The sequence below is a fragment of the Candoia aspera genome, chromosome 5, assembly GCF_035149785.1.
Source record: "Candoia aspera isolate rCanAsp1 chromosome 5, rCanAsp1.hap2, whole genome shotgun sequence".
Lineage (NCBI taxonomy): Eukaryota > Metazoa > Chordata > Lepidosauria > Squamata > Boidae > Candoia > Candoia aspera.
Genome location: NC_086157.1, coordinates 84,721,874 through 84,735,817, shown reverse-complemented (window position 1 = coordinate 84,735,817; position 13,944 = coordinate 84,721,874). Strand labels below are relative to the sequence as shown.

Here is a 13,944-nt window from a genome sequence, read left to right as displayed (position 1 = left end):
CCAATACATACGGTAGCTAAAAACCGGGTGATATAGAACTACATTTCCTAGAAGCCCTTTGCTCCTTTTGAGCATGCGTTGTGTTCTCCGAGAACCTTTATTTTTTCTGGAAAACAGCAAACCTTAGTAGTGAATCGACGTTATGCAGCTGGTGAAGGGAGTCATGGCCAGTAAGTAATTTTCCTCCAAAGGGAAGCTGTATGCTCAGGCCGTTCAATTTCCGCTAGACCCTTAACAAAAAGGAGTAAAAGTGAAGAAAGACGTTGTCCCTCGCCCCGTTAGGCTTGCCTTTTGCTAGTGGGAGATGACTGGCAGAGAGATGATGGGTTTGTGTGTGTTTATGTGTTTAAACAAACTTAACTAGAGACCTGAAAGTGTAATTTTATGGAGGTTGGCGTCGAGCTGTAGTCGTACAAGTGGTACCGCTTGTTCTCTCTTGGCTGCGGGTGAGGGGCAGTTTAAAAGATAGGTACTGCTGCTGTTTAGGAAAATCTCTTTCCCATAGTTACCTTAAGTACGCTATTTTTGGTTGGTTCGTTTTCCTTAATTTTGGATGACTTCCAGCGGGTAGTAGTTTTAGTTTTTTGCAGCAAATGTAAAGAAAAGCACCCCTAGCAAATACAGCAATACAGTAGTGTGGGAGGCCTTTGAAACAGTGCATAGGTGTTTTTCTAATTGGATATTGTGTTTTCTGGTGTCTTTCTCCATAGCTGAACCTTTGCCTTTTTTGCCTTTAGATTTTCGTATAGCACTCATTCAGCTTCATGTGTCTGCTGTGAAAACAGACAACCTGAACAGAGCCTGTAGACTTGTGAGAACTGCAGCAGGAGAAGGAGCAAAAATTGTAGTTCTGCCAGTGAGTATAACTTTTTTCAAAAGTTACTCTCCAAATTCAGATTTTCTTACTGTCCTTCAGCCATATATTTGGTGTTTACTTTTCCTCCCTGGCATAGTTAGCTTCTTACACAATTTCTTTCCAAGGCCAGAATGATAGTTAAAATTGGGTTTCAGGCAAACATTAACTGCCACAGCCACTCCTGCATATAACTTAAGTATGACATATTCAAGGACAAAAAAAGTATAATTTGAATCTAGCAGTATATGTGGACAAACATGTTTTGGAGACTGAACTTCAAAATAACAAGAAGCAGAAGACACTTCAGTTCTCCACACAGAGATACCTAGTCCCACCCCAGTCCTAAACTAGTCCTATGACTTAATAAGCAGATAAATTGTGGCACTGCCAAAAAGACCCCTTTACCATATGGTGCCTGCATTTCAAGTATCCATGTGTTTCTATACCTTAAAATTAGTAAATATATTTGATATCAGAGGATGGAAACTAGATTGGCAGTTTGTAACTAGTCAACTTTTATAGAAAATCGATCATTGTCACTTTTAATATCAGCAATTTATGACAATACAATAAATGCTTACCTAATCAAAATGCTAGTACACCCGAACTTTCACTACCTATGTTGCATTTTCATGCCACAAATATGATACATAAATTAATGGTAGCTTAAACAGATTTTAATCAAAAGTTTGTTGAATATATTGTTATAATCTTGCTGTTCACCTATTTTTCTTCTTGACCTTTTTGTTTTCAAAGTGTTCATTCTTTATTTTCACATATGACAATGTGATTTTTTTAACTGGATATTTTGTTGCTTTTGCCGCACAGTACTGGGCTCTTTCCAGATGTTTTGAGGAAATTTACCCACAGAACTTGCCTGAGTTGGTCATTAATCTTTTCATGCTATGTATGTAACACAGTAGTATAAATTACTCAATAACCAATCAACCAACCAACCAACCAACCTGATTTTAAACAGAGAGAATATTTTTTTCTGATAGATCTCCCCTATTAGAGTGCAACTGCGGCAATCAAGACTGACTAGGAGTGTATAATATTGCTGAGCCATAAACCATTGTTTATAAATTGATGATTGTTTGGTTTTGATTTAGTATTTGTGTGAAACTGAAGTAACAAGCTATGAGAATCCTCTTTTCTGAACCACCTACAGCAATAGTATTTAAGAATTCAGTGTTTGTGTGATATTTTCTTGACCATGTAAACAAATATTCTGGGAAACATGGACAGTTTGTTTTGATCTAAAAATAGGTTTTCTCCTGGTTGCAAGTGAATACTATAGGTTTATTTGCAGTGATGATAGGCAAACTGGGATATAGGGGGAAAAAGGCAGTTGAATAACATCTGTTGCCCAGATGAACAGAGTTTTCCCATTTGTTGAAAGTGCTTATCCCTGATTCTGCTGAGTGAAGCTGAAAGAACCTGTTGTATCAGATGTAGCCCAAATGCTGATGCTTGCTGACTGCACCCCAAATACCCCCATGTCTACCCAGCCAGCCACCTCAGTTGAGCAGCAAGGTCTCAGCAGAACTTCTACTTGGAACAGCAAAAGGCTTATTTGTTGTTGATATCCTGAAGCCTAAGTTTATAAATAAGGCTAAGCTATAATGTGAGAGCCAGTTTGGTGTAGTGGTTAACGCATCAGGCTAGAAACCAGGAGACCATGAGTTCTAGTCCTGCATTGGGCACAAAGCCAGCTGTGTGACCTTGGGCCAGTCACACACACTCCGCCCTAGGAGGGAGGCAATGGCAAACCACTTGTGAAATCTTGCAAAGAAAACTGCAGGGACTAATCCAGGCAGTCGCTGAGAATCAGACATGACTGAATGGCAGTGGGGGGAATGCTATAAAGTACGTTTTGAGAGGCAGAGGTTAGATGTTTACTTAGCTATTAAGCCATGCACTTGACATTGTGGCTTAGTGTGCTGTGCAAACTGTAGTGAAGTTTCTATCTATACACACACATATAATATATACATACATACACACACACAAGGTGGCGAACATACCTAATACTCCCGCCCCCTATTTTCCTCACAACAACAATCTTGCAAGGTGGATTGGGCTGAGAGGGAGTTACTGGCCCAAAGTCACCCAGCCAGCTTTCATGCCTAAGGGAGGCCAAGAACTCAGTCTCCTGGATTCTAGGTCAGCAACTCAACCACTACACCAAACTGGCTCTCTGTCATGACTTAGCATGTTATGTGAACCAGGTTTGTGTAATTCTAGTATCAGTTCAGCCTTTTTACCACTCACTACTCCACTCCTCCAGTTTAAAAAAAAAAGTGGTATGGAATTGAGACTTTGCTCTAATAAATATATTGTCATATGTTTTTTTTCCTTGTGGCCAGTCATTTTTGCATTTTTTATTTTTTATGTTACTTTAAAAATTCATACATTCCTTGAATATGCTACATGGATGTCTGGCTTTTTTTGGTTTCCATCATAGGAATGCTTCAATTGTCCCTATGGCACAAAATATTTTCCAGAATATGCAGAGAAACTTCCTGGGGACTCCACACAGAAGCTCTCAGAAATTGCCAAGGAATGTGGTATATATCTCATTGGAGGTAAATTGTTATTTTTAAAATTCATTTTTGTATCTAAATACAGCCTTTATATTTCACTAAATAATAATCGTCTTTGTTTGTTTTTAACTGCAGGTTCTATTCCAGAGGAGGATGCAGGAAAATTGTATAATACATGTACAGCTTTTGGTCCTGATGGTACTATGTTAGCTAAATACAGAAAGGTAAAAAAATCCCTGTCTGTCTCTCTTCCTGTCAGATATGATGAAATTACCTGCCTCATTGTAAAAAAACATTTATTTAATATAATTCTTTATCAAGAGAAGCATGGTGGTCACATTTAGATTACTTAGTAGAACCTTAGAATTAGTTCTTTTTTAACATTTGCATCCTGCAATTTAGGAATAGAGTTTACTGGACAACAACTTTTGACTTTACTAGACAACCCCCCCCCCTTGTGGTGGGAGATGGACGGTGATAAAATTTTGATAAATAAAATAAAATACTGTAGTTTAGCATGAGAATCTGCAACTTAGAGTAGCTCTTATTTTTCATAGAAGAGTTCCAGGTCTCCCATGTCCATTTCCACATTTGGATTTGGATTGGCTGCATCTGAGTCCACAGGCATTTGTTGCTTTCCCTACACTGCCATTACCACACAGTTTTATTTCCTTTATGACTTCTACTTCAGTGATAATAGTAAAGAGATTTAGGTTAAAGCTATAAACTGAAATTTTACTTGGTGGAAACATTTTTGTATTTATTGCTATAAATGGAAAATCTTAAGCAAAGGTAAGGGATATTTGATCTCTTTGACTTCTCCCAATACATGAGAGACTACTCCCAACAGTAATAACTGACAGAAAGTAGGTAATGGGGGTAGTGTGCATGTGTGTCAAAGAAGTAACAGAAAAGCATGGTCATTTCAACACTCAGCTTCTGTCTCAATCATCCATTCCTTGTTAAGTAATATTAACCTGTCAATTATTAACAGTTGCAATGATCCTAGCTTAATTATTTCTGGGAAGACCTGGTGGAATGACATTGTCCTTTAGCCAGTAGGCATACCCATTAACCAAAACATCTGTGATACTTTCTTTCTGAAGGGCAAAACCCTCTTATATTTTCTAAATGAAGTGTGTTGCTTGTGTACAAAGTATTATTTGACATGCTGTATTGGTTTGTACATACAGTATAGCTGCATTAAGACAAATTAAAGTATACTTCAGTTGAGAAATGCATGAATTTCTTGCACTTTCTGGCAATTGGCCTTCTCCTTTCCCATAAACACCCCCAAAAGTCAACATCTTGCAGTTTAAAAAGATACCTGTCATTTCCAGACCAGCTGGCTTCATGAAAACTGGCTTCAAGTTTATTTGAAAGCTTATGCAAAATTAGTTCTTAATTCAGGTTTAAGAGAAGTGTTTTGATGTTTTTTACTACTTGCAAGAAGGTAGGAGCAAAATGATTGCCTGTCAATGTATTAGTTTCATCTCGTGCCTATATCAGCTTCTTAAGCAAAGATTTGATTGTCTGAATGCAGCCTCTGTCTAAATACGACTGTCTCCAATTATTTTAGCCTGTCTACCTATTGAGTTTATTCCTGGACAAAGCTTTTCTCTGAGTTTAATTCTCTAGCATAGTAGTAGTTAGAGGGTATGTATTCAATGTAACATTTTGTGAATCTGTAACTAATGTGCAGAGAATATGCAATTAAAATGATCTGTAAACAGGAATTGTCTTTATTTTTTAAAATAGATTCATTTGTTTGACATTAATGTGCCTGGAAAAATCCGATTTCAGGAATCAGAAACTCTGAGTGCGGGTGACAGGTTTTCTGTGTTCGATACTCGTAAGTAAAGAGACTTTTGTTTTGGTGAGAACTGATTCACTTTTAGATTTTTTTTTTAATGTAATTTCTAAAGCTAGGATTTTATTCAGGATTAACATTTATTTGTTAATATACATTTAGTTATTACTTCATATTTGATTATAAATTATGGTCAAATGCACCATTATAAATGTTTAATGTTGTACCTCGTGCTGAGAAAGCTGCTTTGAATTTTTATGTATGTAACTAATTACTTATTTGTGGCGTTCTTAACCCTATTTTTAATAGAAAGACATGAATTGATGAAAACTAATACGTCGTATGAAACTTGTGTTTCAGAGCAGGCTTGTCTCATAGGGATATTATAAATCAGGATTCCTTTCCTCTGCCATAAATACTTTATGTAACAGATTTTAGCATTTCTAGAGACATCAGGGTTGATTTGTAGAGTTATAAGAAATGTCTGACATGTTCTTGTTTTGATGCAGCATACTGTAAAATAGGAATTGGCATCTGTTATGACATCCGATTTCCTGAGCTAGCTCAAATCTACACCCAGAAAGGTAAGGTTGAGCAAATCTCTTCCTTTATTTATTAAATACATGTATATGACCACCCATCTACTGGAGAAACCCTGGGCAGCAAACAAGGACAAAAACATTATAGAATTATCAAATCAAATAAAATCTTAAAAAGATGAAGTTGAGGCTCCAGTTAAAAAACCTCTTACCCATAAACCACACAACTATTCCAGAGCTCCATTAACATCCTGGCCCCAGTGCTTGGGGAAAAGACAGGTCTTCATCACTGTCCTGAAGGCCAATAGGGTTGAGTCCATTTGTATCCCTGGGGAGGTTATTTCATAAGGCAGGTGACATGACAAAGAGGACACTTTTTTCTGTTATTGTGTATAAGATATTATATCTTCTGCAATTAGAATATGCTTGTTGTTTCTTTTGTGTCTGCTTTACAAATGTAGAGCTTAGTCCCCAGTCTTTTTCTTTATATGGAGTACTACATTGTTGCCACTTTTATGGACAGTATTTAAGACTGACAGTTCTGTGTCTGTATCACAGCACATATAACCACTTAAGCCCCAAATAATATTTTTAATAGCTTAAAATTAATGTGGTAAAATCAGCCAGGATTTGGTGTTCTTATCTGAGAAATGTTGAGTGAATACACCAACATCTTGCAAGATTTAGTAAATTCATGGGATTATGACTATTAAAATATACAGTGAAATGTTGATTTAATGAACCATTTGAAGGAGCGATATCCCTTCTCAAATATGTTAAATACAAAATAATGTCATTTACATTAGTTTGCATCGTTTGCACTGATTTACATCACTTACACAAATGATATTCAGGTCTCTTTGTTTTGCCTTTTTTAAATTCCTCAACTGGATTACTTCAGAAATTTTGCCCATTGCATCCAAAATCATGTAAGTGAAGTTTAGATGAGCTTTCTCAGTCTGTAGTTCACATCAGTATGGAATGTGTGGTATGCGTTATGACCAAGATATCTAGAGGGTTTCAGATTTAGAAAGGGTTTCAGATTTAGATTTTTCACCTCTAGCTGCAGCATTAGTGAAGTCTAAAACACCCTGATTTGTGCTGCAATTGAACAGACTTAGAATAGTTATAGGGGGGTTTCTGCTTCAAAATGGCAACCATTCCATTGGCTAATCAAGCATCATCTAAAGGGGTCTTTTTCAGGAATGGGGTGGCATATAATACAACACATGTATGGTTGGTTGAACAGTCAGCCAGATGTTTAGACTGGATTTGGCATTTTTATCCACCTATTGAGTCCTTTCTAAGGACCTGAGATAGGCAGATACTGTTGTTTGATGGTGTTAAAGGTATTGTCATAGATGTAAGCTGTTCCAAGTAAAGATGCCTTTTGCAATTGACTGATGGTGATTTTGTTAATGCCGATGGTGTTCAAATGGTGCTCCAGATGTTTTGGGATTGCACCCAAGGTGCCTATTACTATTGGTGCTACCTTTGCTTTCTTTTGCCAGTTGTTCTACTTCTATTTGCAGGTCTTTGTATCTTGTGATTTTCTCCTCTTTTATTCTGCTGTCTCCAGGTACTGCAATGTCCACTATCCAGACTTTTTTGTCTTTCTTATCAACAGTTGTTAAGTCTGGGGTGTTATGTGGCAGGTGCTTGTCTGTTTGAATTCCAAAGTCCCAGAGCACTTTAGCTTCTTCATTTTCTATTATTTGTCTACTTTCTGGTCCCACCAGTTCTTGCTTGCAGGCAAGTAGTATTTCTTGCAGATATTCCAACGCACCATTGTTACTACTTTGTCATGATGATGATTTGTCATACCCAGTATCCTTAAATGTGGCATTATTCCTATTTCCCTTTTGAGCAAATATGCTTTCCTTATGGTTTATAGGAAGTAATAAGACCTTTCTATCATCTGTAATCCTGTAGCTTTTTTTTAATGAAGGAGTTGCTGTTATTCCACTAGCAGCTATTTCTGCTGATGGAAAAAAAAATCTTAAAAGTATATCATAATTCTTCTGAATGGCTGTGATTTTGAACACAGAATTTTTTAGATGTTCTCTTCTAATGATTGGTTTGTTTCCTCAACTGTCTATCTCCCCAGACTTGGGCAATTTTTATATATTGTCAATACAGCTTGTGAAAATGCCTATTCGTAATTCTGTGGACTAATGCTAGTGACTAAATTTTTAGTCTACTCCATCTCTCCGTTATTTCTCACCCGTATCAGCTCTAGTTAATAATGTGCTCATACAGCCTTAAAAATAAGAGCACATCATATTTCTGTGTGTTTTGTTTTGTAATGTGCATTGATGTGCTTGGGTAATCAAGAATTGCTTGACTAGTTCAAGTTAAGATTCTACGTTATTCCTACCATGTATTGGCAAATTACAATGATATATTGATAGTATAAAGTATAGTTATCTCGTTTATGGCCGTAGTTGCTATAAATTACTCTTAAATAATTGGTATAGCTGTTCTAAGGTTGAGAAAAAACTAGGAAATCTGAGGTAAGTATAATCTGTAGCATAGTCTGTTGTTCAAAGCAACGTCTTTCATAATTCAGTGGCTGAAATCTGGTCCAAAGGAGTAGATGAGAAGATAGGTCATAAGTTGGTTGTCAGGGTACATGGATCTGGATTCATGAGAGATTCACAGGGAGAATCTCATAGGCAGACATGACAGAGCTGGAAGTAAAATTTGTATGCCAAAAGAATGGATTGTCTCAGGAGAAATCTCTTTGGGTTTGGGGGATGGACAGGTAAATGCCAAAGCAAAAAATGGGCACACAAGTTTGGATTAACCATTTTTTTTGCCTTTGTGTCTTTTTCCCATAACAGGGTTAGGGAAAGGAAAACAAGCCAAATCAGTATTATGTGTGTATAACACACACACATCCAGCTGCAAAGTGGGAATGGGGAAAATGCTTGCATGCATTGTATTTTTCCTCTAGCATCTGTACCACTTTCTTGACTTTGAGGCTCTCAAGTCTCTCCCAATCCCAATCCTGTGATCAGCTCCCAATCCTGTAAATAGCTCTTCCTTGCCTCAGTTCACTCTGATCCTTGTCCTTGCTTTCAAGACTCATTCTCTACCCATCCTGACTTTTTTCTTTCTTGGTTCATTAGTTACTTTGCACAATTGCTTTAGTAATAGAAGGAAAATGTTAAGGCAGCTGGTATGGGGGGGGGAAACAAATTCTTTCACCATTTTTCAGTTGTAGCAATAAAATGTCCCCATTAAAAACAATTAACAATAGCTAAAGTAAGGGAAATGGGCTTTTCAGTTAGATAGACAAGGACTCCAGGAGTAGACAAGGATAACTAGAAACGAGAAGAGAATTGTTTGCTGCTCTGTTCAATTCTTCTGGCTAATGAGCAACATATATGTAGAGAGAAAATCCCCCCAAATGGAACAATTATTATCAGTTTACTTAAGTAAATGTGAAAAAGCATGAAGTGGCAGCTTTCCTGTTAATCAGTTTTGCATTGCTGCAAAGAATGGTTGGCTAGGTCACTACAGAGAATAGTGGAGAAAATTGAGTGGGTATCCCAGTCAACTTAAACATTTTTTAAAATGATAGGATGGCTAAGCTAGGTTTTCTATGCCATTGTTCCAGAATTAAAATGGTAAGTAATGTATTTTCCTAAGCAACTGAAAAGTTCTCTGCAGTTTCACTAACTTAGCCATTTTGGTACAAGATTTTACCCCAAATATAATAGAAAATAATGGATGATGATGATGATTTAAATTTATTGGCTGCCCAAATCCAGTGGACACTGGGCAGCGTACAAAACTAGAAAAAAAAAACATAAGAACAGCTAAGAACATAAAATCAGACAGACAGCCCAGACTAAAATGATCCAATAAACAACAAAATCAACAAAACAGGGGCCTTAAACAAATAACATACATCAACCTCAGGCCTGGGACCCAAGCCATTGTTTTCAATTATCGGTTTAGAATTCTGACAGCTTTTAATGCAGATTGCCTTCTTAAAATTACACTCAAAAATATGCTTCACAGACTATCCAATGAAATCAAAGAAGGAAGAAGTGTTGACTAAAGTATATGAAATCAACAGTGATAATAAGCTTTTTGTTGTCTATCTTTCTGCTCATATTGTCATCCTATCTTCCTTTTGAACTAAGGTTGCAAACTCCTAGTTTACCCTGGGGCTTTTAACTTGACAACTGGACCAGCCCACTGGGAACTGCTACAAAGAGGCCGGTGAGAATCACTTAATTTACCTTTGCCTATATTCATCCCTGTAGCAATATACTGAAATGACTCTCTGCAGTTCTTTGGCCACTGTAACTCTTGCTTATTGTACTTAGCTGTTTTTTTTTTAATTCAAACCATGTAACCTCATTTGCTGATACTTGTGAACTAATATGGGCCTTGCTGATTAATTTTACCTGAATTAGAAAAAACAAAGGTTTCCATATTCAAGAAACCAAGCAGTCACATTTTTAACTCAGCCTAAAAGGGCTAATATGCTGATTCTTTCTTTCCCTTTTTGGCAGAGCTGTGGATAACCAGGTCTATGTAGCAACTGCATCTCCTGCTAGGGATGACACAGGATCTTACGTGGCTTGGGGACATAGTACTGTAGTAAATCCATGGTAAGTAAAAAACTAAACTTCCACTCATATATTACAACCAAGACAAAATGGCTAAATTGAAATGCATAGTAAATTTTTTAAAAATTACATTTCCCTAACCCTGGCCAATAAAAACCAAGAATGTTTAAGCATTATCTCTTTGGTGCCTCAGTAGAAAAATTCTATCCTTTCCCCAGTCACTAAGGATTTCCTTCCTCCCTCATTTTGTTTGAGCTAGTCAAAGAATCATTTTTACTTTAAATGTTACATTGCACATATTTTTAATGACATGGCTAGCAACAGATTTAGGTATTCTATTCCTTTTTTTATAATAATTTGAAAATCACCATGCCTGATATGTTCCATATTTTTTGGCTAGTTTTGTTCAAGAAAATGTAGAATGACTGATAAATCTTTGATAAGAGTATCAATTTTTGTACCATTAATTTTAATAACATCTTCCAACAGTACAGGAAAGAAGGGACATGCATGAGAAAGATTGTGGCAAAGCATTTCAATACTTAGGTCCAAGCCTGCATTACTTCAAAAGTTACTGCTTTACAATCTTCTGTGCTATCAGAAATTCAACAATAGAGTTAATAAATACAGGAAGTTTAAAATACCTAAACAGGCCAGATTTTACATATTGTAGAAGTTTTCTTGTGTTGGCTGAATTTCAGCACATTCAACTGTTGCCTTTTAAATGCTGTTTATTAAATGGCTGTTTATTTTGAATTCCTTTCTAACAATTGCTTTTTTCATGTGAGTTACCTTTCATTAGCTGGAAAGCAAAGATCAATGCTCTGTAAGCCTTGAAGTGATTCATTCCAGCCTCTTTCTGCTTTGAAATATCAGAGCAGAATATACATAGCTTTTAGGTACCTTGTTCATAGAAAGCTGAGGCTTTTATACAAGTCCAGAGTTTGGAGTTAAGTCCACTAAGATAATAAAAAATGTGGAGCAAATTCACATATCCCTAGAGCTGTAATCTTGATTACTTTAGATCAGTCTTCCTTAATCTCTTGCCTTCAGATACGTTACGACTACATATTGGAAGGTATTATTTTAGCACATCACAGTTGTATCAGGATGGGAAAGATTGCCTTAAACTGGAGTACATTTTTCCTGTGGTTGTCCTTACCTTTACCATAAATATATGCTCTTAACAAGAGGAAAGGGAGAGTTGGCTAGGACTTATAGGCAAGTTCTGTTTTTTCATCTTCCAGATTTCTGTATTGGCTTTGAACCAAATAAAGGGGGGATTCTATTAACAAGCAACTCTGGAAGAGGAAGTGATTTTGCCAATTTCTGTACTTTGAATAAAGTGTGTTCCCCGCTTTTCAATCTCCATTCATGAGAACATAAAACTGCTGCAAATCAAGTAAATTTCTAGAACAGTTCAGGTGCCATGAAGGCCAGCAGGGGAATAAGAAATCAGAGAAAGTTGTCTTTGCTGAAGGAGTTTCAGGAACAGCAGGAGAGGCTACACTATGGCAATACATGATTTGTCAATCTGGTGCTTTCCTTTTTAGGGGTGAGGTTATAGCCAAAGCTGGCACTGAAGAAACCGTTGTCTATGCAGAAATAGGTGAGTTGACAGGACCATTTTAGATCTTTATATAGGCTTGTGTTAATTAGCTTAAATTGTTACATGTCTCAGTTCTCTGCCTATCAGTTGGAATACTGATCATCTTCACAAGGTTATGAGTGAAGTCATTTAAGAACTTTACATGTTATAAGAGGTTCAGCAATTGTCATATACACTTACAGCTTCTAATGAAGATGTAAATATATAGTATTAGATGTAAATATACAGTATTAGCTATTTCAGATTTGATTTAGAATACACACTTCAGAAGATGCTACAGCACAAATGTAGCTCTTTTCTATGATTAATTAATGCATGCATCATTTTCTAGGATCTCACAGCTATTAGGGGAAGGTTTTTATTTTGGACACAACACTGGAAAAAATACAGATGATTTAATGAGTGGCGGATAGCTAATGTGTTCAAGATATATCCTGCTCAATCATATTGAGATGGGAAGGAAACAGAATTAGGATTAATGTGGCCATATTTCTTTTTACAGATCTAAAGAAGGCTGAAGAAATCCGTGGACAAATCCCCATTCTTTCCCAGAAACGATCTGATCTTTATACTGTTGAAGCAAAAATTGTATGATTTTAATTTGGACCAACACATTTTTTCTAATAGCTATTTTTAGCTAACCGCAGTATAATAAACTAGTAAATCAAGTTTACTAGTTACAGATAATTAAAATGATCTCTATATAATGGCGAGAGATTGAACTTGAATTTTTTTTTGGTCCTTGCAGATTTTGGACATGTTGTATTACATTAGAAACTTTTATATATATATAAAAAAATTTTTTTGAGAAAATGGAGTAATTAGTCACATCAACATATGCTCCATTTTGGAGAATACATTTACCAAAAAATACATTGGGTAAAGGCAGAAAGTTTCCTTTTTTTATGTTGATGAAGTTGGTTACTTCTGAAAATTTATTATCAAATGTATTTTCCTTATAAAGTATGTTTATTTGATTTTATGGAAAATAGTAAGACATTAAATTAGCTAAACTTCTCCAATAGTGTTTTGAAGACACTTTTGAAGCATCATGCAATTGTCAACAATGTTCATCCTAGTTCTAATGTGGGATTTTTGTGCACAAGAATCAATTATATTTCTCTGCATTAAGGTTTGGTCAGTTGGTTGTCATTGAAGTGCAAATCAAATACACTTGACCAGTGTATAAGCTCTGAACAGATTGCAAAGCACTTTAAGTCCTATAGTTCTGAAGACTTTCTCTAGACACATTATGCAAATTGCTGCTGTTGAAAACACGAGTACCATTTAGATCTCTGCTTCAGTAGTGATCATTGGACCTGGCTTTAAATAGGGTTTTCCCCAAAGAGGTGTATAGGGTAAAAACTAAAACTAAAAATCAAAACTATCAACCAACCCCACATACCTGTGAAAGGCTCCTGTTCTTCCAAAGCAATACTCTGCTTAATTTTGTTCTTTTTGATGGACTAATAAACACATTAATCAAAAAGATTTAAGATGAATTATTTATTACCTAGATAAGCAGTTTTGGTATTCTGTCTCTCAGAAGTCCCAAACATCAAGACGCACAGACTGCCTCTGTGTCTTCCTACTACTACTCCCATTTCCCAAGATGTATATGGAGACGGTAAAAGTCATCCTGGTAACACCCCAACTGACCCAGAAGAACTTGTGTTTTGAGCTGCTGCAGCAAACCATAAATTCTCCATGGTTTTTTCCCATTAGACTAGACCTCAGGCAGGGATAGTTTTATCCAGATCTGAGATGGCTCCACAACTGAAGGTTGACAGCCAAGCAATGAACTAGGCTACAATTTTAGTCTTCATCAGTAGTTCAGATCTGTAGCTAGAAGTTCTGTCTGGAGGACTCTTGACAAATTTGGGCATTATAAACCAGTTAATGTGCAAAACCTACTGTTCTATGGCCTGGTCATTCCAAGGGTATTCTGGTCCCCCCCCCCCCCAAATTATCCTCAGAACTGGGAACGTTTGTTTTGGG

General features: G+C 36.4%; 1 protein-coding gene across 1 annotated transcript; it reads left to right on the top strand.

Moving 5' to 3' along the window:
- NIT2 (nitrilase family member 2) lies at positions 1–13,944 on the top strand. The gene is made up of 10 exons (XM_063305614.1): positions 1–170; positions 738–856; positions 3,324–3,444; positions 3,538–3,626; positions 5,161–5,254; positions 5,722–5,796; positions 9,906–9,984; positions 10,281–10,379; positions 11,891–11,946; positions 12,449–13,944. The coding sequence occupies exons 1-10, from the start codon at positions 143–145 to the stop codon at positions 12,538–12,540; spliced, it is 852 nt and encodes a 283-aa protein (XP_063161684.1). The 5' UTR covers positions 1–142; the 3' UTR covers positions 12,541–13,944.

Bases quoted from the DNA above. Each gene is read 5' to 3' on its own strand.
- NIT2 (XM_063305614.1), top strand. From the start codon at position 143: ATGCAGCTGGTGAAGGGAGTCATGGCCA. The intron at 857-3,323 runs GTGAGTATAACT...TTTCCATCATAG, and splicing joins CAAAAATTGTAGTTCTGCCA to GAATGCTTCAATTGTCCCTA. The intron at 9,985-10,280 runs GTGAGAATCACT...CCTTTTTGGCAG, and splicing joins GAACTGCTACAAAGAGGCCG to AGCTGTGGATAACCAGGTCT.